The sequence below is a fragment of the Leucoraja erinacea genome, chromosome 21 (genome assembly GCF_028641065.1).
Source record: "Leucoraja erinacea ecotype New England chromosome 21, Leri_hhj_1, whole genome shotgun sequence".
Lineage (NCBI taxonomy): Eukaryota > Metazoa > Chordata > Chondrichthyes > Rajiformes > Rajidae > Leucoraja > Leucoraja erinaceus.
In genome coordinates this window covers 33,323,878-33,350,124 of record NC_073397.1, presented here as the reverse complement: position 1 = coordinate 33,350,124, position 26,247 = coordinate 33,323,878, and the positions used below count along the sequence as shown (strand labels likewise).

Sequence of the window (26,247 nt, the reverse complement as noted above, 5' to 3'; positions counted from 1 at the left end):
ATACAGCATGGAGAAGAAGCGCTAACTCCAGCTCAACTCGTTTGCTTTTTCTTTATCATGAATGACCTGTTACATTCTGTTTGTAGTTTGTCTGGTTGTTTGTTTGTTTGTCTCTTTGCACAAAGTCCGCGAGCATTGCCACTTTTCATTTCACTGCAGATCTCGTATGTGGATGTGACAAATAAACTTGACTTGACTTGGCTTGGCTTGACCTTTGACAAATCCCATGATTCCTTGCGTTTTTCGGAATACCGAACTCCCTTATTGCTGCCGATCGATTTAGCTGCTTTTAAATTGTTGGGATGGATTTCCAGAGAGTTTTTCAAACTGGTTTTTAAAGAGTTCTGGGGCAGCACAGTGACGCAGCGGTAGAGATCCTGTATTTCAGCGCCAGAGACTCGGTTTTCGCCGGGTGCTCCTCCCACAACCCAAAGAGGTGCAGGTCTGTAACTTAATTGGCCTCTGTAAAATCGACCCTCATGTGCATATTTGTAGGCTGATTGGCCTCGGAAAATTGCTCCTAGTGGGTAGGGAGTGGCTGAGAAAGTGGAATAACATAGATCTATTTTAGTCTCACTGAAACAAAACTGAACCAATAAGTGAACTCGTAAATATTCTGAAGGATACAAGTTAATTGCTTCATGTTTGACGTTACTCCAGTCTAATTTATATTATTCCATTCAATTCTCAGCTAAACTGCAAACTCTCAGCTACTTCAACCAGGACAAGAAAAATGTTTTGCAGAAAGTCACTTTCAGCCAAGCCGAAGTTAAGAAGCTTTTCTTTGGAAGTTATCACAAGGTAATGTCATTGACTTTAGCTGGGTCAGAACACAACTATGAAGATGGCTAAAGATAGTCACAAAACGCTGGAGTAACTTTATGCAGCTTAGGGTCCGTCGGCATCTCTGGGGAACATGGACAGGCAATGTTTCGGTTCGGGACCACACACATTACCCGCCCACTTTTCCCAGAGCTGCTGCCTGACCCGTTGAGTGACTTCAGTGTTTCGTGGCCAACATCTGCGGTTCCTGGTATTTTTTTTTTAACTTTTAAGTTCATAAATTCATAAGTGTAAGGAGCAGAATTTGGCCATTCGGCCCATCACGTCTACTATCCCATTCAATCATGGCTGATCTATAGGGCCTGTCCCGCTTTCCCGAGTTATTCACGAATTCTCCCGAGTTTTCAAACTCGCAGAATGTTCGTAACGAGTCTGTAGGAGTCCGTGGATACATCGTAGCGGCTCGTTTTGCCAGCTGTAGGTACTCAGGGCATCGGGTAAGTCGGGATTTTTTTTTCCAGCCTGATGAAAAATGTTCACGAGTAAAAAAAAATAGCCCCGAGTACCTACGGCTGGTATAACGAGCCGCTACGATATACCTACAAACTCCTACAGACTAGTTACGAACATTTTGCGAGTTTGAAAACTTGGGAGAATTCGTGAATAACTCGGGAAAGTGGAACAGGCCCTTATCTCTCCCTGCCTCATCCCTATAAGCATTCTCCTGCCTCATCCCTATAAGTAAGCCCTGACACCCGTACTAACCAAATGTACGGGCACAAATCTAGACTTGTACCCTTCCACTATGTTCATACTTGATGTAGAGTGGAACACAAAGTGCTGGATTACCAACATCATAATATCGTTCCTCAATGGCGTTTAACACATTGTGAGTTGTATACCAAATTACAAGTAATATTAAACCAAAGGTAGACACAAAAAGCTGAGCGGGTGAGGCAGCATCTCTGGAGAGAAGGAATGGGTGACGTTTCGGGTCGAGACCCTTCTTCAGACTCAAAACGTCTCTCCAGAGATGCTGCCTCACCCGTTGAGTTACTCCAGCTATTTGTGGCTACCTTCGATTTAAACCAGCATCTGCAGTTTTCTCTTACACATAATATTAAACCAAGTTGGCCTATTCTGTCTGTTTGGGCGGCACGGTGGCGCAGCGGTAGAGTTGCTGACTTACAGCGCTTGCAGCGCTGGTGACCCGGGTTCAAATCCTGACTACGGGTGCTGTCTCTACGGAGTTTGCACGTTCTCCCCGTGACCTGCGTGGGTTTTCTACCAGATCTTCGGTTTCCTCCCAGACTCCAAAGTCGTGCAGGTTTGTAGGTTGATTGGCTTAATAGAAGATACAAGATACATTTATTTGTCACATGTGCCAGTTGGTACAGTGAAATGTGTGGTCGCCATACAGCCATACAACACACGATAGGCTCCAACATAAAACAGTTTCCCACTGTGAGGGAAGGCACCAAAGTTCAGTCCTCCACCTCTGTTGTTGTTGATGTTCACCCGTGGTACCCCTCCACAGTTGCCGCTACGGGCGGCCCGCTGCTCAGGCTCACTCGCCGCGATGATGGAACTCCGACGTCAGAACGGGAGGACAACCTCAGGGGCTCGGACCTCCAAATCGGTCACTTCCTACCAGTAGTAGAAACTGTCCCGAGTGTGTGTCAATGTGCGGGGATCGCTGGTCGGTGCGGACTCGGTTGGCCGAACGGCCTGTTTCCGCGCTGTGTCTCTGTATCTGTATCTGTCTCTCTAGGTTCATATCGCAGTGAGTAGGAACACAGTTAGGCTTGATGTTGACTGCGTGAAAGTTGGAGAGGAACGGATAAACGGTGTTGGGAAAATCTCCCATGACGGATTTGAGGTGCTTGGGAAACTGGTAAACAACAGGGGTGCGATCAATACTTCAGTACCAGTGAGTGATTACGAAAATTATTTTTCATTCCTCCTTATTTTATTTTGATATTTTTTAATGTGTTTCCAGTGATTGCATCGTGTTTAATCGCATGTTTAGTTTCAGTTGCAGGCATTTGAAATGGTTTGCAATAATTCATGGAGCAGCATGGACAGGTGTTGTGACCTACCAGCCTGGGTGAGTCTGGGTCAATTGTGTTCCGCTAATATTAAGCCAACGGATGTTATCTTCCAGTAGCTTATGTTTCATAGGGGAAAGATGACGAGGGGAACAAAATGATGATTTGGCCATTGTTTGAGACAGTAATGTAGCCGGGGTAATGGATGATCAGCTCTCCTTTGAGATACTGCCAAGAAATTCTTTAGATCAATTAAGGCAGCACATCCGAGTAGCTGGCACTTGCAAATAGAGTGGCGGTGTTTCAAACACAGCACTGGGCTGTCAACTTGTGTTATGTCTTTGGTTGGAACCCAGGAATGTTTGACCGAAGCAAAAAGGTTGCTGCCTGAACCAGAGAAGCACAATCCGTCATTTCCAAATGAACGCATGGCGCTGGCCCAAAGTGGATAAGACATGGTTGTGTATACAGACCTGTTACGCTGTTGCAAGTCGGAGTATCATTGTTTCATGGTCACTACATACGCGGCACTGTGGCACAATGGTAGAGCAACGGTAGAGCTGCTGCCACACAGTGCCGTAGACCCGACCTCAGGTGCTATCCATACAGAGCTTGTACCTTCCCCCGTGGGTTTTCTCCGGGTGCTCCGGTTTCCAAAGACTTGTAGGTTAATTGGCTTCTGTAACATTGTCCCGCGTGTGTAGGATAGGACCAGTGTGCTGGGTGATGGCTGGTTGGCGTGGACTAGGCGGGCCACAGGGCCTGTTGCCACACTGTGTTTATAAAGTCTAAAGACAATGAAACACTTCTTGATTCCTCTGCTCAGTTCGCGATAACCAACCTGATCTCCCGGTGGCTCAGCACTTCAACTCCCCCTCCCATTCCCAATCTGACCTCTCTGTCCTGGGCCTCCTCCATTGCCAGAGTGAGGCCCAGCGCAAATTAGAGAAACCACCTCATATTTTGCTTGGGTAGTTTGCACCCCAGCGGTATGAACATTGACTTCTCCAATTTCAGGTAGTCCTTGCTTTCTCCCTCCCTTCCCCTCCCCTTCCCATCTCTCCCACAGCCCACTGTCTCTGGTTCTTCCTTTTCTTTCCCCGCCCCCCCCCCCCTCCCCCCAACATCAGTCGGAAAGGTCTCGACCCAAATCGTCGCCTATTCCTTCTCTCCATAGATGCTGCCTCACCCGCTGAGTTCCTCCAGCATTTTTGTCTACCTTCGATTTTTCCAGCATCTGCAGTTCTTTCTTGAACTTCTTGGTGCAGCCTGATTTTCAGACTCTCAGTTTGTTTACAATTGATTCCAGATCCGCTATTTCTTCTGTAGCCACCAAACAAACCAATAATAATCCAGAATGATTTATTTGAAATATTACCTCAAACTTCACTGGAAGTCGCGCTGTTTACTCAAATCACTTCTCCACGTCATGGGAGGAAGGATGTTAACGTAAGCAGTCCAATGAAGCAGGTTCCCCACACAACACAATTCAAAATGCCTCAGCCCTCTGCCTACCCCTCTCCCTCACCGCCAAATCGTAGGTACACCAGTTCATAAGTCATGAGAGCCAAATTAGGCCATTCGGCCCAGCGAGTCTAGTCCACCATTCAATCATCGGCCAGGATCTGAGGAGACAGATGGACCTTCTTCAGTCTCCTCAGGAAGAAGAGACGCTGATGAGCCTTCTTGGCTGATCATGGCTGATCTATCTTTCCCTCTCAACCCCATTCTCCTGCCTTCTCCCCATAACCCCTGACACCCGTACTGATCAAGACTCTGTCAATGCCTACCATAAAAATATCCATTGACAGCCTCCACAGCCGTCTGTGGCAATGAATTCCACAGATTCACCACCCTCTGACTAAAGAAATTCCTCCTCGTCTCCTTTCTAAAGGTACGGCCTTTTATTCTGAGGTTATGCCCTCTGGTTTTGGACACTCCCGCCTGTGGAAACATCCTCTCCGCATCCACTCTATCCAGGCCTTTCACTGTTCGGAAAGTTTCTATAAGGTACCGTCCCACTCATCCTTCTAAACTCCAGCGAGTACAGGCCCAATGCTGTCACCCCCCTCGGATTCCTATTAAAACTTTCCCTTCTCACTTTGGGGGGGTGGGAGAAAGCACGTGTGATCCTGTGATTTGCTTACTGTTATGAATGTGCTTGTTTATCTGTGTGCTCCATGAATTGTTGCAATTGAAATATTTTTCTGATGGCAGAGAGATGATGTAACGTGCCCGGCTAACGTCCCGACCTGCACTTGCTCATCGCTGATCACAGGAGCACCAGGACCTTCAGGCCCATCAGTGAGTTCATTTACCGTCATAAAACCCACAACACACTGGCGCACATCCAGCTGATAAACTAGAGATACTGTATCGTAGCCGCACAGTGGCACAGCGGTAGAGTTGCAGCCTCACGGTGCCACAAACCCGTGTTTGATCCCGACTACGGGTGCCGTCTGTACGGAGTTTGTACCTTCTCCCCGGGACGGTGGAATTCTCTGCCTCGGAAGACAGTGGAGGCCACTTCTCTAGAGGCTTTGAGGAGAGAGTTATGCCCCTGTCCCACTTAGGAAACCTGAACGGAAACCTCTGGAGACTGCGCCCCACCCAAGGTTTCCGTGCGGTTCCCGGAGGTTGCAGGTGGTTGCCGGAGGTTGCAGGTAGTGGAAGCTGGTGGGGAGACTGGCAAAAACCTCCGGGAACCGCACGGAAACCTTGGGTGGGTTTCCAGCTTCCTCCCAGTCACGCGGACCGACCGGCTATCCTTCATGCATACAGGACAATGCTGAATTTACCTCCTAAACTATTTCGGATGAGAAAATGAAATCAAGTATGAATCTGTTCTATTTGATTGTGCACGGCAGGTTGATTGCATTCGTGGAAACGGGGCAGACCACGTGAAGGTTGCAATCTCCCACCCCCACTAGAGGGCCTGCGCTATGGGGAGAGGCTGAGCAGGCTAGGACTTTATTCCATGGAGAGCAGGAGGGTGAGGGGTGAACTTGTAGAAGTGTTACAAAATCCTGAAAGGCTGGCCCTTGATTTGGCCTGGCTGAGGCGTTGCAGAATGTGGATGGGAGCGAGGTTGGTCTGGGCTACGTGCCGATGACAAACGTGGAGGTTAATCCCAGTTTCTCAATTGTGCAGGGTCCTCCTGGTGCGAGGGGCCAGCAGGGTGTATGCGGGGAGCCAGGACCACAGGTAAGGGTGGACTTTGAGCTAAGTCTCAGTGTTGACAAAGCAAACCAATATTAACTCTAGACAGAGTCTACTTCAGTCTGACCCCATTGTCTCCTAGGGCCCAGAAGGTCCAGCGGGCAATCGAGGTCCCAAGGGATTGGAGGGTGAACCAGGACCACCAGGGCCCAGAGGACTAAGTATACGAGGTCCTGCTGTACGTATATGAGATGCACTCGTCTATCCACACCGCATGCTAATGAATCGTGCTGAAATATAGTTAATACATTTTTTTTTAAAGTATTGTAAATTATGACTTGGTTGTTGCCAACATACGCGAGAAAATCCATAATCAACTTGAAAAACAATAATTGTATCAATAGACAATAGGTTCAGGAGTAGGCCATTCGACCCTTTGAGCAAGCACCGCCATTCAATGTGATCATGGCTGATCATCCCCAATCAATACCCCGTTCCTGCCTTCTCCATATCCCCCGACTCTGCTATCTTTAAGAGCCCTATCTAGCTCTCTCTTGACAGTATCCAGAGAACTGGCCTCCACCGCCCTCTGAGCCAGAGAATTGCACAGACTCACAACTCTCTGTGTGAAAAAATGTTTCCTCGATTCCGTTCCAAATGGCTTATCCCTTATTCTAAAACTGTGGCCTCTGGTTCTGGACTCCCCCAACATCGGGAACATGTTTCCTGCCTCGAGCGTGTCCAAACCTTAATAATCTTATACGTTTCGATAAGGATCCTCTCATCCTTCTAAACTCCAGAGTGTACAAGCCCAGCCGCTCCATTCTCTCAGCATATGACAGTCCCGCCATCCCGGGAATTAAACCTACGCTGCACTCCCTCAATAGCAGGAATGTCCTTCCTCAAATTAGGGGACCAAAACTGCAATATCAATGTTGATGTATCTTGTCTTTACAAAGGGTCCACCAGGTGAGAAAGGCCAAAGTGGTGAGCCTGGACAAAGAAGTAATCAGGTAAAGATTCAAACTGAGTCGTAGACTTGTACATTACAGAAACAGGCCGCTTTGATCCTGCCATCCATGCCGACCAAGACACTTGTCCTGGCGTCGAGGCCAGTCGCCAACTCTCGGGCACCTCCTCCTACTTGTCCATGGACCATGGTCCCACAGATGAACACCAGGCCATAATTTCACAGACCATTTCTGATTTTATCATTTCTGGCTGACTGCCCTCCAAAGCCTCCAACCTCATCGTTCCCCAGCCCCGCACGGCCTGGTTTTATCTTCTCCCCAAAATCCATAAAGCAAACTGCCCTGGCAGACTCATTGTTTCCGCTTGTTCATGTCCCACTGAATTAATTTCCACATACTTCGACTCCATCCTATTTCCCCAATAAAATAGTCTGAAGAAAGGTCTTGACCCGAAATATCACCCATCCCTTCTCTCCAGAAATGCTGCCTGTCCTGCTGAGTTACTCCGGCATTTTGTGTCTTCCTGCCCCCACTGATCCCCTTTGCCCACAGCCCTCTATGTCCAACCCCTATCTCCTCTCCCCTGCTACAATCAGTCTGAAGAAGGGTCCATATTCTCCAGCGATGCTGCCTGCCGCTTGAGTTATTCCAGCACTTTGCATCATAGAGTCATCCAGCACAGAAACAGGCCCTTCGGCCCAGCTTGCCCATGCCTACCAAGATGCTGATTTACATGTGGGAAGTAAACAAGGCATAAATGTGAGAAAAATGCTGGAGAAACTCAGCAGGTGAGGCAGCATCTACGGAGCGAAGGAAATAGGCAATGTTTCGGCCCGAAACCCGGAAGGGTTTCGGGCCGAAACATTGCCTATTTCCTTCGCTCCATAGATGCTGCTGCACCTGCTGAGTTTCACCAGCACTTTTGCCTACCTTCGATTTTCCAGCATCTGCAGTTCCCTCTTAACCACTTTAAGAAGCACTGGTCTAGATGAAGAATGTGAAGTTATGCCCCTGTCCCACTTAGGAAACCTGAAGAAGAAGAAGGGTTTTGACCCGAAACGTTGCCTATTTCCTTCGCTCCATAGATGCTGCCTCACCCGCTGAGTTTCTCCAGCATTTTTGTCTACCTTCGGGTTTTCCAGCATCTGCAGTTCTTTCTTAAGCATAAATGTGAGATGCTGTTTAGGGTTTTACAACTTTTCACCTTTTCATTGAAGACCATCATTGGGAAAGGGAAGACAAAATCTCACTGTCCCTTGCTGAATGAGCTGTACGTGAGTGTGTGTCTTTAGTCTACATTATTGTTTCTCCTCAGGGACTTCCAGGACCTCGAGGTCCTCCAGGAAGAGATGGAATCCAGGGACCAAAGGTAAAGAAATATTTACTAGAAAAATATCTAAGTGTAGGAATCCAAGTAGCTTGTGCCAAAGATTAAAAACATACCAGTAATATTTTTTTAGTTTTGGAGATACAGCGCGGAACCAGGCCCTTCGGCCCACTGAGTCTGTACCGACCAACGATCCCCGCACACTAACACTATCCTACACAGACGCTAGGGACAATCTACACATACACCAAGCCAATTAACCTGCAAAACTGTACGTCTTTGGAGTGTGGGAGGAAACCGAAGATCTCGGAGAAAATGGATCACGGGGAGAACGTACAAACTCCGTACAGACAGCGCCCGTAGTCGGGATCTAACACGGGTCTCCGGCGCTGCAAGTGCTGTAAAGCCCCTGTCCCACTTTCCCGAGTTACTCACGAATTCTCCCGAGTTTTCCCCTTGATTCAAACTCGGAGAATGTTCGTAGCGAGTCCGTAGATACTTTGTAGCGGCTCATAATGCCGGCCGTAGGTACTCGGGGCATCAGGTAAGTCGGGACGTTTTTTCAGCATGTTGAAAAATGCCCACGAGCCAAATAAATAACCCCGAGTACCTACGGCTGGCTATTGCAGTAATTCTCCCAGTTTGAATCGAGGGGAAAACTCGGGAGAATTCGTGAGTAACTCGGGAATGTGGAATGGGATTAACTCAGCGACTCTACTGCTGCATCACCGTGGCTGCATATCTTTGCTGTATTTGATTACAAGTAACATTTAGAATTTATTTTTCCAAATGGACCTGCCTGGCCTGCTGAGTTACTCCAGCACATTGTATCCTTTTGCAATCTCTTGCTGTGCTGGGATCGTAATGTTAGGGGCATGAAGATCATGTATAGAATGTGAAGACAGGCGTCTGTTCATACCTAGGCCTTTACAACCAATCGAGAACTTATGAACTGCAATCGGAAAGTGATAGTCAACGTGATAATGTGCCCACACACTAAAAAATAATATCACAATCGCCATAATTATTCTTAGTGATACTGATTAAGAGATAAATATCAATTAATTAGCTCTTGGGGCTAAAGGAATGGGGGGGATATGTGGAAAAAGCAGGAACGAGGTACTGGTTTTAGATGATCAGCCATGATCATATTGAATGGCAGTGCTGGCTCGAAGGACCGAATGGCCTACTCCTGCACCTATTTTCTATGTTTCTATGTAATTCCCGGTGAAAATTCTTTGAAGTAATACCATCTGATCTTTTACATCCACGAGAGAACAGGTCTCAGATCTCAGATTGACATCTTCAAGATTCAAGAGAGTTTATTGTCATGTGTCCCAGATAGGACAATGAAATTCTTGCTTTGCTTCAGCACAACAGAACATAGTCGGCATGTATACGGACCAGATCACTGAAAGATGAGTTCTCAAAAAATATAGCACTCCCCTCAGTACTGCAGGGGTATCATTACCACATCACAGGGACTATCCCAACATTCAAGAAACATTTAGGCAGGTACATGGGACTTGTTTGGAAGGATATGGACCAAATGCAGGCAGGTGGGGCAAGTGTAGCTGGGACATGTTGGCCGGTGTGGGTAAGTTGGGTCGACTCTATGACACAGAAAATGGCTGCATTAGGGTCGGGTGAGATAGCAAAAACTCTACTTCAACCCAATAGTAATCCATCCGTTTCTAACTTTAGTGGGGAAAAAAAACAGGAGATGAGAGGGGCGGAGAATAGCGTATTTCCATTTTAAAGAGCTCCCTGGTGGTCTAGTCGTTAGGATTCGGCGCTCTCACCACCGTGGCCCGGGTTCGATTCTTGTTGCTTGTGTTACCAACGTTGATAGGCAGCGACACAAAAGAGTTAACTCACGATCACGTTGGCGCAGCGGTAGAGTTGCTGCCTTACAGCGAATGCAGCGCCGGAGACCCGGGTTTGATCCAGACTACGATAGCTGTCTGTGCGGAGTTTGTACATTCTCCCTGTGAGTTTTCTCCGAGATCTTCGGTTCTCTCACACTCTCCAAAGACGTACAGGTTTGTAGGTTAATTGGCGTGGTATATGTAAACATTGTCCCTAGTGGGTGTAGGATGGTGTTCATGTCCGGTGGGCCAAAGGGCCTGTTTCCGCGCTGTATCTCTAAACTAAACTAAACTAAAATGAAACGCGCACCATTTTCAGTAGAAACAAGGAACTGCAGATGCTGGTTTACCGAGGAAAGACACAAAGTGCTGGAGTAATTTAGTGGGTCTGCCAGACCCGCTGAGTTACTCCAGCATTTTGTGCCTTTGTTCCATGTTTAGTCTGTTTTACCAGGGCTAGCTTTGGCTGGGTAATTCCTCTTAGATTGAGAATATAATAAATGAAAAAAGTTTGAACAAAGCATGATTTATTATGGAATATTCAATGGTTGGCTCAGGAATACTGAATTTGCAGCTAAATTATCACTTTTCGTTTAAAATCTTTTTGGTTAAAGCCCTATCCCACGGTACGAGTTCATTCTCCCGAGTTTGCCCTGTTTAGAACTCGGAGATTTACGGAAATAGCCACTCGTCGGTACTCGGGGCTCTCGTGGACATTTTCCAACATGTTGAAAAATCTTCACGAGTCTTCCCGTGCTTACCTGCCGTTAGCGAGTCTTCCCGCGTACCTGCCGTTAGCGTTACGAGCCGCTAAGAGACGTCCCTGAGCTCCGACGTACCCGCTACGACCATTCTCCATGCTTACCGCGAGTTTGATTTTTTTTAAACTCGGGAGAGCTCTTAGAATGAACTCGTACCATGGGACAGGACTTTAACTCATTTATTTGGCCTCGGATTGAGATTATTTAATTTCAATGAGTAGAGCTATTTACTTTAGACTTTACTTTAGAAATACAGTGCGGAAACAGGCCACCGAGTCAACCAGCGATCACCCGTACAATCGCACTATCCTACACACACTAGGGACAAATTACAATTTTACTGATGCCAATTAACCTATAAACCTGTATGTCTTTGGAGTGTGGGTGGAAACCGGAACGCCGAGAATTTTGTTTCACAAGTGGTGAGTCTGTGGAATTCTCTCCCTCACAGGGCGGTGGAGGCCGGTTCTCTGGATGCTTTCCAGAGAGAGCTAGATAGGGCTCTTAAAAATAGCAGAGTCGGGGGATATGGGGGAGTAGGCAGGAACGGGGTACTGATTGTGGATGATCAGCCATGATCACATTCAATGGCAGTGCTGGCTCGAAGGGCCAAATGGCCTACACCTGCACCCATTGTCTATTGTCACCCGGAGAAAACCCACGCAGGTCACGGGGTGAATGTACAAACTCCGTACAGATAGCACCCGTAGTCGGGATCGAACCCGGATCTCTGGCGCTGTGAGGCAGCAACACTAACGCTGGGCTGCGTCTGAATTTTACCACATTTGCAGAGAGAATGAATCTCTCAGCTTCAGGCATAGATTGGAATGGAATCACATGCTTCAATTTGGGTATTGCCATTAAAATAGACAGTGTGTGTATAAATTATAAATTGTTATTAATGTTTTAGGGGACAAGGGGACTGGAAGGATCGATTGGACCCCCGGGACTTCCTGGGACAAGAGTAAGTTGACATCAATAATTTAGTTTCGCAAGATGTCATAAATAGCATCACATACTTCACCGATTTTTCTCTGTACAGAATGTTCAGAATCTTGAGCAGCATGTTCAGAATCTTTTTGACCTGTGGGGGGGGGGGGGAACACATTTTGTTTCTTCAATGCAACTTTTGGAGAAAGTTTGAAAGCCTTTCTGATTAGAACTGCAGTTGTTTGGGCGTTTGGATGAAATTGTGAAGGGTGGAAAAAGGATATTAATTGTTTCATCATTTGGAAACAAAGAACTCCAGAACCGTTGAGCTCCTCAGATTAACTACCCTCTGACTAAACAAATTCCTCCTTGCCTCCTTTCTAAACGAGCGCACTTTAATTCTGAGGCTTTGACCTCTGGCCCTAGACTCTCCCACCAGTGGAAACATCCTTTCCACATCCACTCTATCTATGCCTTTCATTATTCTATGTTTCAATGAGGTTCCCCCCTCAACTTTCTAAAGTCCAGCGAGTAGATGCCCAGTGCTGTCGAACGCTCATAATACGCTAACCAACTCATTCCTGGAATCATTTTTGTGGCTTCACTCTGGCAATGGAGGAGGCCCAGGACAGAGAGGTCAGCATGGGAATGGGAAGCGAAGTTAAAATGGTGAGTCACCATTGCTAGACTGATACAACCCATTTGACTGCATGCAGTACATTTTTACTGATCTCACTATAAGATCATGTAATTAGGTGCAGAATTAGGCCATTCGGCCCATCAAGTCTACCTTGCCATTCAATCATGGCTGATCTATCTCTCCCTCCTAACCCCATTCTCCTGCCATCTCCCCATAACACCTGACACCCGTACTAATCAAGAATCTATCTATCTCTGCCTTAAATATATCCACTGACTTGGCCCCCACAACCTTTTGTGGCAAAATATTCCACAGATTCACCACCCTCTGACTGAAGAAATCCCTCCTCGTCTCCTTCCTAAAAGAACATCCTTTAATTGGGTCCGCTATCCAGACAAAATAAGCTATTCAAAGTCTTGTTAACTTATTTACAGAGGCTCTGAATTCCTTACAGACGACCAGTTTTTGACAACACGTTTTACTAGAACAAATTTGAATTCAATTTTGAGGTTGATTGGCTATAAATACTTAACTTATAGTGGAGATACAAGTAATTTTATTTCAATTAAGGATTCATAATACCCTTTTGAAGGTAAATGTGTTTGTGAGTTGAAAATAATATCAAATGCAAAACCTTATACATACATGAGAACACAATTTTCATCTGGCCTAAGAAATGGGATTTAATTTTGATTGAATTAAAAATGATACTATAGATTGCTACTCTCTCATGCTTATTAATTTCACTTCTTATCATTTTGTTTTCCACTATTTAGTAGAAGCATTAAGAGTATTTTCTAAATCATCCTCTTATGACTTAAGATGTTTAATGTTTCGTTTAGTTTGGAGAATGCAGTGCAGAAACAGGCCCTTCAGCCCACCGAGTCCATGCCGACCAGCGATCCCCGCACATTAACACAATCCTACACACACGTGGGACGATTTACAATATTAGCGACGCCAAATAACCTACAAACTTGTGCGTCTTTTGGGTGCGGGAGGAAACCAGAGCACCTGGGGAAAACCCATGAGGGTCACGGGGAGAACATACAAACTCCGTGCAGACAGCACCTGTGGTCAGGATTGTACCAGGGTCTCTGGCGCTGTAAGGCAGCAACTCCACCGCTGCTCCAGCAAGCCGCCCTTGTGTCATTGAGTAATTGAAGTTGAGAAGACTTATATATGAAGGATGGTGCAATATTGCCGCAGTTCCTCCCTCTGCTGTTTAACATGAGGAATCGGCCTTTATAAATATCAGCTGTACACACAAAAGGGCACAAACCTATGGGCGTAAACAAGAAAATAATGCATCAAATTAAAGTAGGAAATAATCCCTGTGGTACAAAATCAATACTGATTCAATATCAAGATAGAAACACAGAATATTGGTGCAGGAGTAGGCCATTTGGCCCTCCGAGCCAGCACCGCCATTCAATATGATCACGGCTGATCACCCCCAATCAGTACCCCTGTTCCTGCTTTCTCCCCATATCCCTTGATTCCATTAGCCCGAAGAGCTACATCTAACTCTCTCTTGAATACAAGATCTTGATTGTGATTCAAGCAAGATCTGAATAAAGGCGTGATGAATCCATCAGTAACCTAAATAGACAACATTGTACAGAGACAGTCCACACTGAGTACAGGCCGTTGGCTAAGTAGTGCAGGGGGATAATGGCCTTGCTCACGAGGTACGTTAAACCTCGGGACGTGTACTCTACGAGTGCTCGAGATAGCGGAGAGTAAAATGGCCAACTATCGCTTTAGTCTTTAATGGTACGTTAGTGCGCGGGGGAAAAAACGTTAAAAGTTTTGGCTTTGATTTCATAGCCGTCCATTGATACAAACTGTGCAATGATCTCTTTCAGGGGCCGACAGGAATTGTGGGACCAACAGGTTATCAAGGAGACCAGGGCGTTCCAGGCGATGTGGGGCCTTCTGTAAGTGTTGCCTCGTATGTGACTGTATGACGTGTGAGGCATATGTACACTCATGTACGTACAGACAGCACCCGTAGACGGGATTGAACCCGGGTCTCCGGCGCTGTGAGCTGTAGTAACTCCACCAGCATCAGTAGCGGTCCCGTTACCGGAGGCAGTAACGCCACAATGCCGCCCAATGGTAGCCCGTTGCATATGCCCATCACCCTTCTGAGTGAAAATGTTGCCCCTCGGGTTCCGACTAAATCTTTCCCCTCTCAACTTAAACCACCGGCCTCTAGAGTTTGATACCCTGCTCTGAGCAAAAGACTCTGCATTCGCCCCATGGCTCTCTGCATCCACGAGAATCCAAGGGAATATTCAGCAGCAACAGAGAATATTGGTATCAGGCCAAAGTCTTAAAAATCCAAATCTGTTTGCATTCAATTCTGAAACTTGATCATGTGCAAAAATAACTTGAATGCAGTTGATGTGATTCTTCATTTTAAACATTATTTCGCAGGGACTTCCGGGTGCCAAAGGAGAAAAAGGGGAGAAGGTGAAGTTTTTTGGTTTTCCCGATGATACGTTTTCCAAAGGAAAAATTCCAGCAAAATCAAAAATATATTCTGGAGTTATGGTTTGTTTTTTGTTTCCCTTGTAGGGAGAGCCACAATCCCTCTCCGCAGTGTATCAGATGGTTAGCCAAGCCTGCGAGGAGCTTGTTCAGAGTAAGTAACAGGTTAAAACACCAAATTGCCTTGATAATTTATTATGGTGTGAAATTTGCATTTATTTAAATTTATTTACGCATAATTAATAAGAGTTCGAGATCAACCCGGCTAATCTAACTGGATCAACTAATACAGGAACAGGCCCTTCGGCCCACAACGTCCGTGCCGAAAATGATGCCAACGCATCTCATTTGCCTGCATATAATTCACATCTCTCCAGTCCTCGCACTTCCATCTAAAAGCCTCTTAAACACCACTATCATACCTGCCTCCACCACCATCCCTGGCAGTGTGTTCCAGGCACCCACCACCCACTGTATAAGAAAAACTTGCCCCAGACATCTATTTTAGATTTTGCCCTCTCACCTTTGTGGGGCCTTTGATATTATCACCTGGGCAGCATTATGCCTCTCAAAATCTTACATGCCACCATCAGGTCAACCCTCAACATTTGACACTCCAGAGAACACCATGATATTTCCAATACGCACAAGAGCTTCGGATTTTATCTTTGCCTCTCATCATTTTATATACTACCTTCAAATCATCCCTCAACTTTAGACGCTCCAGAGAACACAACACAAATTTTTGTCCAATCTTTGTGTAAAATTCTATTGCGTATTGTGTGTCCTTTTTTTTTAATTTAAGTGGTGCAGCGGTAGAGTTGCTGGTTTTACAGCACCAGAGACCCGGGTTTGATCCTGACTGCAGGTGCTGTCTGTGCGGAGTTTGCACGTTCTCCCTGTAACCGCGTGGCTTTTCTCCGGGTGCTCTGGTTTCCATGTTGATTGGCCCACTGTGTGTAGGATAGAACTAGTGTGAACGGATGATTACCGATTGGTGTAAACTCGGTGGGCCAAAGGGCCTGTTTCCACACTGTATCTTTGGACTTTAGAGATCCGGCACGGAAATAGTCCCTTTGGCCCACCGAGTCCGTTCTGACCAGAATCCCCCGTACACTAGCGCTATCCTACACACCGTTTTCACTGAAGCCAATTCACCTACAAACCTGTACGTCTTCGGAGCGTGGGAGGAAACCGGAGCACCAGGAGAAAACCCACGTGGTCACGGGGAGAACGTACAAAGCCCGTACAGATAGCACCCATAGTCAGGATCGAACCTGGGTCTCTGGCGCTGTATAGAAACATAGAATGTTCGGCCTTACGAGTCTGCACCGCCATTCAATATGATCATGGCTGATCATCCAACTCAGTATTCTGTCCCTGCCTTCTCTCCATACCCCCTGATCCCTTCAGCCACAAGGGCCACATCCAACTCCCTCTTCAATATAGCCAACGAACTGTGGCCTCAACTACCTTCCGTGGCAGAGAGTTCCAGAGATTCGCCACTCTCTGTGTGAAAAATGTTTTTCTCATCTCGGTCCTAAAGGATTTCCCCCTTATCCTTAAACTGTGACCCCTTGTCCTGGACTTCCCCAACAACGGGAACAATCTTCCTGCATCTAGCCCGTCCAACCACTTAAGAATTCTGTAAGTTTCTATAAGATAAGGTATGGCAGCCACTGTGCCACCCTGTGCCACGTTCTCTAAATAAAAACAGATTTTACATCAGTCTGAAGAAGGGTTTCGGCCCGAAACGTCGCCTATTTCCTTCGCTCCATAGATGCTGCTGCACCCGCTGAGTTTCTCCAGCAATTTTGTGTATCTTCGATCTTCCAGCATCTGCAGTTCCTTCTTGAAGATTTTACCTGATGTTCTTTTTATAGTAACCTTGACCTTTTGTTTGTTTATTGATTACTAGATCACATGTTGAAATTTGATTTGGTCTTGAATGAGTTCTCAAAGAACCCCACGCCTGTACGGATTATCCAGGGACCGGCAGGTGAGGTCGGAGAACCCGGAAAACCAGGACCACCGGGAAACCGAGGAGCGCCGGGAATACCAGGCGTGCCTGGCACTGCTGGCAAAGCCGGCTACCCTGGAGAGATAGGTACCTTGTGTCTCCCAGCTCAAAAATACGTGCATCTTATTCTGTTAATGCCGCCTTGTTGAAATGGCTATGCCCCTGTCCCACTTAGGAAACCTGAACGGAGACCTCTGGAGACTTTGCGCCCCAACCAAGGTTTCCGTGCGGTTCCCGGAGGTTTTTGTCAGTCTCCCTACCTGCTTCACTACCTGCAACCTCCGGGAACCACCTGCAACCTCCGGAAACCTTGGGTGGGGCGCAAAGTCTCCAGAGGTTTCTGTTCAGGTTTCCTAAGTGGGACAGGTGCATAACTTCACATTCTTCATCTAGACCAGTGCTTCTTAAAGTGGTTAAGAGGGAACTGCAGATGCTGGAAAATCGAAGGTAGGAAAAAGTGCTGGTGAAACTCAGCGGGTGCGGCAGCATCTATGGAGCGAAGGAAATAGGCAACATTTCGGCCCGAAACGTTGCCTATTTCCTTCGCTCCATAGATGCTGCCTCACCCGCTGAGTTTCTCCAGCACTTTTGCCTACCTTCTTAAACTAGTGAATGGTTCACCCACGTGTGAATGAAATTAGTTTTGGGGTGAATGAAACTAGAGGGGCGAATGAATGATGAATGACTACATTTATTCAGAGAAATGGGTAAGCCATTTAGAACGGAGACGAGGGAAACCCTTTTTCACACAGAGAGTTGTGAGTCTGTGGATTTCTCTGCCTCAGAGGGCGGTGGAGGCCGGTTCTCTGAATACTTTCAAGAGAGAGCTAGATAGGGGCTCTTTAAGATAGCGGAGTCGGGGGATATGGGGTGAAGGCAGGAACGGGGTACTGATTGGGGATGACCAGCCATGATCACATTGAATGGTGGTGCTGGCTCGAAGGGCCGAATGGCCTACTCCTGCACCTATTGTCTATTGTCTATTTATATATATTTTTCTATACTTAAAAAAGCTGTTGTTAGGAAGCTCTTATTGCTTTTAATGGCAGTGGAGTTGGAAATATGATGTTGTTTTTCTCTCTACCTATGGTTTTCCAATTTCAAAGTAGTAAGGATATTTCCTGAATTTACTGTAATATAACCTTTAAGGGAAGACCATGGTTTTTTGAGCTAGTTTTCTGAGAAAAAAACTGCAGTAATCAAAGCCCGAAAGGGTAGGATGGGGCTGAAGCCCAGTGTTCAGACGTTTTTTTAATCATTCTAAGCGAATGATTTTCCAACTCCAGTGGCAATTAAACTTTTTTTTTTCACTCCTCGTTTTATCTACATATTTTTAGGATGTTCAAAAAGTTGAATAAAATAAACACTTAATGAGTTAATTTATGTAATTTGCTCATGTTCTCTGGATACTTTGAAGAGAGAGCTAGATGGGGCTCTTGAAGACAGCAGATCAGGGGGTATGGAGAGAGGGCAGGTACAGGATACTGAGTTGGATGATCAGCCATGATCATATTGAATGGCGGTGCAGGCTCGAAGGGCCGGATGGCCTACTCCTGCACCTATTTTCTATGTTTCTATCACCATCAAAGTATCTACAAGCTATAGCAGCTAAACACTTTTTCACACAGAGAGTTGTGAGTCTGTGGAATTCTCTGCCTCAGAGGGCGGTGGAGGCCGGTTCTCTGGATACTTTCAAGAGAGAGCTAGATATGGGGCTCTTTAAGATAGCGGAGTCAGGGGATATGGGGTGAAGGCAGGAACGGGGTACTGACTGGGGGTGATCAGCCATGATCACATTGAGTGGCGGTGCTGGCTCGAAGGGCCGAATGGCCTACTCCTGCACCTATTGTCTATTGACAAAATAAATTATATATAAAATTATACGCAAGGGAGAATAAGATGAAAATTGCTAAAAAACATAAGAACATTTAGTCGAGGGTGAATGAAATTTTGTGATGAAGACTCGCGGGTGAATGACACTGACATAGTTTTAGATGCACTGATTTATGCAATGAAATGCTATTATACCTGTGTCATAATCTGCGTTGCAAATGTTGTACAAAATAATGATGACCTGTCAAAATGCTAAATTACAACAAGGTTCTAAACTATACCAATCATTATTTCATAAGTTCATGGTCAATACGTTCTGGGAGCAGAATTAGGCCATTCGGCCCATCGAGTCTACTCCATCATTCAATCATGTCAGACCTATCTTTCTCAACCCCATTTTCATCCTTTCTCACCATAACCTCGGATGCCATTACTAATCTGTTCTGGTGAGAATGACAATGGTTGCAATAATAAGGTGACACATTAGTGCAGCAGGTGGTGCTGATGCCTCACAGCGCTACATGGGTTCGATCCTGACTTTGGCTGTGTGTGTGGAGTTTGCACGTTCTCCCTGTGACCATGTGTGTGTTCCCTCTGCCTGCTCCAGTTCACTTTAGAGAAACAGCATGGAAACAACACAGGCCCTTCGGCCCACCGAGTACGTGTGGTCAGCCATTCACATTGCTAATTCTATACTATCCCACATTTTCGCACAGTCCCTACACATTAACGGCAACTCTAAGAAGGCCAATCAAACTACAAATCTGCACATCTTTGAGATGTGGGAGGAAACCAGGACACCTGGAGGAAAACCCACGTGGTCACAGGGAGAACGTGCAAACTCTACGCAGGCACAACACCCGAGGACTGGATCAAACCCAGACTTTCCTCCGACATTCACAGACTCGGAGTTTTGAATTACATTTTTCTCTATAAAATTGCCCTAAGCCTGTCGGGAGTTGATGAGAATGTGGGATACAGTGAATGGGGATTTGGTGGGCTGAAGGGCTTGTTTCCATGCTGTATCTTTCAATGGCTTCTATAATTATTCGGTTTCAGACGCTAGCTGAGTTACGGTTCGATGTTTAATGCAATTGGCACAGCGTAGTGAATATAATTCCATGTTCCTTCCTTGAATGTTGAGTTTGGCACAGTAGTCTCTAGGCGATATTCTCATCTGCCAGCACAGTGCAAATCAAACCCCAGTGCTGGCTCAGTCCGATGAGTTAGAATCACGCGAGAAAATGATCTCGAAGCCAGGCTTTTGAATTCATATATTACTCTTGAGACTCTGGGAAAACTGTGTGATTTAGGTTTAAATCTTTTATTGTCACGCACAGTATGGTCGTAAGGAATTTGAGTGGAATTGGGCCATTTGGCCCATCAAGTCTACTCCGCCATTCAATCATGGCTGATCTATCTTTCCCTCTCAACCCCTTTCTCCTGCCTTCTCCCCACAACCCCTGACACCCGTATCGTGAAACCAATCGCATGCAAATTATGTGATACATAAGTACATTCAAGTCAAACTTAACTTAAGTTGGAGCCAAGGGCAATGTACAGGGTGCAGAATATAGTTCTCAGTGTCGTAGAGTGCCAGTTACAGGGAAAAAGTCATAAATGGTTATTAACTATAATAACACAACACTAATGCAAAACAACCTGCGGTCCTTAATGCAACCATAAAAGTTGCAGAGCTTCATAGTTAAGTTTAGTTTAACGATACAGCGCGGAAACAGGCCCTTCGGCCCATCGAGTCCACACCGACCAGTGATATCTGCACATTAACACGATCCTACACACACTAGTGACAATTTTACATTTGCAGCAAGTCAATTAGCCCATACGTCTTTGGAGTGTGGGAGGAAACCAAAGATTTTTGAGGAAACCCATGCAGATCATGGGGAGAAGTGCAAACTCCATACAGACAGCACCCACAGTCAGGTGTTGTGTAGTGTTCTACAGCCTGATGGTTGTTGGGAAGAGGCCTTCCTTGAATCTAGTGGTCACGGTTTTCAGACTCCTGCGCCTTCTTCCCGATGGTCCGAATGAAATGAGAGCGTGGCCAGGGTGGTGTGTGTGTCTTTGATGCTATTGGCTGCCCTTCTGAGCCAGCGCCTCCTGTAGATCTCTGTGACGGGTGGGGAGGTCAGTACCTGTGATGGACCCGGTTTGAATACTGGGGGGATTGCTGGCAACAAGAATGAAATTGGAAATGTCTGATGCTTATGTTAAACCTGAGATTCAGATTCAGGGACAGTTTCTTCCCAACTGTTATCAGGCAACTGAATCATCCTACCACAACCAGAGAGCAGTCCTGAACCACTATCTACCTCTTTGATGTCTCAGACTATCCTTGACTGGACTTTGCTGGCGTTATCTTGCACTAAACATTACTCCCTTATCATGTATCTGTACACCAAATGGATTTGTTGTAATCACGTATTGTCTTCTTGCTGACTGGTTAGCACGCAGCTTTCCGCTGTACCTCAGTGCATGTGACAATGGACTGAACTGAACGGAAAGCCTGTGCTTAAGAAAGAACTGCAGATGCAGGAAAAATCGAAGGTAGACAAGAACGCTGCAGAAACTCAGCGGGTGAGGCAGCATCTATGGAGCGAAGGAATAGGTGATGTTTCTGGTCGAGACCCTTCTTCAGACTGATGTGGGGGTGGGGTGGGAAGAAGAAAGGAAGGGGCGGAGACAGTGGGCTGTGGGAGAGCTGGGAAGGGGAGGGGAAGGAGGGAGAAAGCAAGGACTACCTGAAATTGGAGAAGTCAATGTTCTCGCTTCACCCAACACCTCCACTAACCGACCTGATCTCCCGGTGGCCCAGCGCTTCAACTCCCCCTCCCATTCTGAATCAGACCTTTCTGCCGTGGGCCTGTTCCATGTCCAGAGTGAGTCCCACCGCTCATATTTCGCTTGGGCAGTTTGCACCCCAGCGGTATGAACATTGGCTTCTCTAATTTCAGGTAGTCCTTGCTTTCTCCATCCCTTCTCAGCTCTCCCTCAGCCCTCTGCCTCCACCTCTTCCTTTCTTCTTCTTTACCCCCCCCCCCTCCCCCCACCCTCGCATCAGTCTGAAGAAGGGTCACGACCCAAAACGCCACCTATTCCTTCGCTCCATAGATGCTGCCTCACCCGCTGAGTTTCTCCAGCATTTTTTGTCTATCTTAGCTGGAAGCCTAATGGACCTGATCTCGGTCATTGAGATGGCTGCGCCACTGTACAAGTGGAGGAAACTGAGAACAGTCTGTTCCTTGGAGTTTCAACCTTCTCTATGTCTGAAATGTTTTGTCAACAGGTAAACCTGGTGAAAAGGGGCAGAAAGGAAGTTCTGGGGTCAACGCGCCCGGCTCGGAAGGCCCAAGGGGAACCCCAGGTACAAATCAAGATGATTCTCTTCAGTTACCTCTCAATTGTGGTCGACCTACAGGGTTCAAAATTAGTTAACCCTCGTACCAGAAGCAGGTGTCAACCAAGATTTAGAGGAATCTAGCTAAAACTGAATGCTATGAACGTGCAAAGAAATACTTTGAAATTAATAAAACGAACTGCTGATGCTGGAATCTTTGGCGAAACACAAAAGGCTGGACCAATTCATTGTATTGTATTGTATTCAATTTATTGTCATTATCTCATATTAGAGACAACAAAATGAATTTTGATTTGTGTATATGGAGGGAATTTGTGTATATGGAGGGAATGGATAGGCAAGATTTTGGGTTGGGAACTATCTTCAGAGTGCTCTTAGCTTTAGAGGAATCCAGCTACAACTGAATATGAATAACCAGCAAATAAATACTTGACCTGCCACCTTTGCATAAAACATGTTAAAAGAATTGAATCACAGATATCCAAAGCACATTATGTAGGAAAGGACAGCAGATGCCGGTTTAAATCGAAGGTAGACACAAAATGCTGGAGTACAAGGGTAAACGCCCTGTCCCACGGTACGAGTTCATTCCAAGAGCTCTCCCGAGTTTGCCCCGATTGGAACTCGGAGATTTACGGTAATGGCCACTCGTCGGTACTCGGGGCTCTCGTGGACATCATGTTGAAAAATCTTCACGAGTCTTCCCGAGTACCTGCCGTTAGCGAGTCTTCCCGAGTACCTGCCGTTAGCGTTACAAGACGTCCCCGAGCTCCGACGTACCCGCTAAGTTCATTCTCCATGCTTACCACCAGTTTGATTTTTTTTTTAACTCAGGAGAGCTCTTGGAATGAACTCTCACCGTGGGACAGGGCTATTACTTTGGTTTAGTTTTCAGAGATGCAGCGCGGTAACAGGCCCTTCGGTCCACCGGGTCTGCGCCGACCAGCGATCCCCGCACATTAACACTAGCCTACAGCAAGCCAATTAACCTACATACCTGTACGTCTTTGGAGTGTAGGAGGAAACCGAGGATCTCGGAGAAAACCCGCGGGGAGAACGTACAAACTCCGTACAGACGGCACCCGTAGTCGGGATGGAAGCCGGGTCTCCGGCGCTGTAAGGCAGCGACTCTACCGCTGCGCCACCGTGCCGCGCGACATACTTGACCGTTGAAGCGCCCGTTCTGGTGCGGCACTGTTCTGTCTTGTACCAGGGATTTCCGTCATCGTTTGCAGCAGGTTTTAACCTTTGTTTGCTTGACCAGGGCCCCGGGGAGAGGGGAAACGTGGGAAGCAAGGGCCGCAGGGGTTACCTGGGCCCCCGGGTCGCCCAGGCCTGCCGGGGTTACCTGGATCCATCGGGCCTCCAGGTGCGGCGGGCGACTGTGACATCTCTGCCTGCAATACATTCAACACGGCAAGTGAGTATCAACAGCTCCTGAAACTGCATCACAGAAACATCCAAAATAGGTGCACGAGGAGGCCATTCGGCCCTTCGAGCCAGCACCGCCATTCATTGTGATCATGGCTGATCGTCCCCAATCAATAACCTGTGCCTGCCTTCTCCACATATCCCTTGACTCCACCAGCCCCTAGAGCTCTATCTAACTCTCTCTTAAATCCATCTGGTGATTTGGCCTCCACTGCCCTCTGTGGCAGGGAATTCCACAAATTCACAACTCTCTGTGTGAAAACGTTTTTTCTCACCTCAGATTTAAATGGCCTCCCCTTTATTCTAAGACTGTGGCCCCTGGTTCTGGACTCGCCCCAACATTGGGAACAGTTTTCCTGCATCTAGCTTGTCTGCAAAGGTTAGGCTTTGGACCTTGGAGAGATCCTGCGGAAACAGGCCCTTCGGCCCACAGAGTCCATGGCGGCCAGTGATCAGCCCGCACACTAATGGGCCTGTTCCACTCAGGCGACTCTTTAGGCGACTGTCAGGGACTAGTTGTAATGGAATTTACCTGCGACACCTGCCACAACCTACAACGACAGCAAAAATTGTCGCCACTCTCGCCGAAAACTTTTCAACATGTTGAAAATTTTGCAGCAGTCACCTGTAAACGCCCCAAAAAATCACGTAAGTGGGACAGGCCCATAACACGATCCTACACACTAGAGAAAACCCTCACAGTCACAGGAGAACGTACAAACCTTGTCCAGACAGCACCCATAGTCAGGATCGAACTTGGGTCTCTGGGGACGTAAGGCAGGAACTCTACCGTTGTGCCACCGTGCCACCCTGCTATTAAAGGCTTAGGTTTGTTATCGTCAACGTGCACTAAGAATTTTTTTTTTCGCATGCCAACAATCTGATAAGACGTAACATACATAAATACAATTGTCAAATTCAGGTACAATAGATGCATCAAAGGGGAAGATGCAGAGTGCATAGTTCTCAGCATTGTAGCGCATCAGTTCCAGAGACAAAGTCCAATGTCCGCAATGGGGCAGAGGTGAATCGGACAGTACCCTAGCTTATGGAAGGATCGTTCAGAAGCCTGGTTCTTGGTTTCTTGGTCCTCCAAAATATTCCAAATGGAATTTAAACTGGAGGTGGTGAAGGGAGGACTTAAGCCAGAAAGGGTTATTGGGAGAAAAAGATCTACTTTAAATTTAGTTACATCTGGTTGGGTAACTATAGTTGGGTGGAGATTATTCCATGCTTTGATTGTGCGGGGGAAGAACGAATTGCTGTACACGTCTGTCTTGGTGGCTGGGATCACTAATTGGATCGAATGCCCTCGTCTGCTCATAATGGGTTTGGGTTTGGTGTAGGTCTTGTAATCTATGTCGAGCTGACCCACTGATAACACAGCGGACAAAGCTGTTTCTGAGCCAAGCAGCTTCTAATTTAATATTTAAGAAGGAACTGCAGATGCTGGAGAATCGAAGGTACACAAAAAAGCTGGAGAAACTCAGCAGGTGCAGCAGCATCTATGGGTTTCGGCCCGAAACGTTGCCTATTTCCTTCGCTCCATAGATGCTGCTGCACCCGCTGAGTTTCTCCAGCTTTTCTGTGTAGCTTCTAATTTAATCCTTTCTCTAAAATAAATGTTTAATATGAATGTGTTTATTTTCTTGTTTCCATTTTTTATTTTATTTTTTTAACATTTTTGTTTTAATTAGGTGAATCGGACACAGAAACTGAGCAAGAATTTCAACAGCTGCCTTGAATCATTCAGAGGCAATGGGCACCACACTTGTTTTGAATGGAAAAACAACATTAAATGCAGTATTAATGGAGTGTTCAGTTAAATGAGCCACAGATAAATGCTATGCTTTTTTTAAACGGAGGGAAGTTTACATATCGCATTGTTTTAATCGCAAGTTGTGGCGAGTGGAGACAAGATGGCAGGGAGGCGTATGGAGTGTTCATAAAACATTCTGATGTAATAAAAGCCAACACAGGGAAATCAGCGACTATTAATTCTCTGAAGATAAACGCAAAAAGCTGGAGGAACTCAGCGGGACAGGCAGCATCTTTGGAGAGAAGGAATCGGTGACGTTTCGGGTCGACCCGAAACGTCACCCATTCCTTCTCTCCAGAGATGCTGCCTGTCCCACTGAGTTCCTCCAGCTTTTTGCGTCTATCTTCGGTTTAAACCAACATCTGCAGTTCCTTCCTACTCATGAAATCTCTGAGATATATTTTGAATCACAATACGTGAGCTAGAATCACAAGTGTGCATGTGTTAAAGCAAGATCAAGCTCTCGGGTCCCTGAGTAAACCCTTGCATCCCCTCTCTCTCTCTCCATCCTCTCCCCCACTCGAGTCGTCGTACTAGTTTCACTGTCATCGTACTAGTTTGATTGAGTTCCACTGTGTGTGTTAACACGTTATCACCTATCCCACAGCCAACAATGGACCATTGTGGGCTCCACATTTCCTGGAATATTGTTTAAGAAAGAACTACAGATGCTGGAAAAATCGAAGGTAGACAAAAATGCTGGAGAAACTCAGCGGGTGAGGCAGCATCTATGGAGCCAAGGAATAGGTGACTTCCCCCAATTTCAGGTAGTCCTTGCTTTC

At 46.5% G+C, this 26,247-nt stretch overlaps 1 protein-coding gene across 1 annotated transcript in view; it reads left to right on the top strand.

The window, feature by feature from the left end:
- Positions 1 to 23,539, top strand: part of LOC129707501 (collagen alpha-1(XIV) chain-like) — a 113,894-nt gene extending 90,355 nt beyond the window's left edge. The window contains 16 exon segments of the mRNA XM_055652589.1: positions 692 to 801; positions 2,555 to 2,713; positions 2,813 to 2,890; positions 5,049 to 5,135; positions 5,982 to 6,035; positions 6,133 to 6,228; positions 6,950 to 7,003; positions 8,277 to 8,330; positions 11,828 to 11,881; positions 14,356 to 14,427; positions 14,930 to 14,965; positions 15,071 to 15,137; positions 16,902 to 17,008; positions 17,010 to 17,090; positions 22,144 to 22,221; positions 23,480 to 23,539. Of these exon segments, the coding sequence (XP_055508564.1) occupies positions 692 to 801; positions 2,555 to 2,713; positions 2,813 to 2,890; positions 5,049 to 5,135; positions 5,982 to 6,035; positions 6,133 to 6,228; positions 6,950 to 7,003; positions 8,277 to 8,330; positions 11,828 to 11,881; positions 14,356 to 14,427; positions 14,930 to 14,965; positions 15,071 to 15,137; positions 16,902 to 17,008; positions 17,010 to 17,090 (1,109 nt within the window). The 3' untranslated portion in view covers positions 22,144 to 22,221; positions 23,480 to 23,539.
- Positions 23,540 to 26,247: the final 2,708 nt, after the last annotated feature.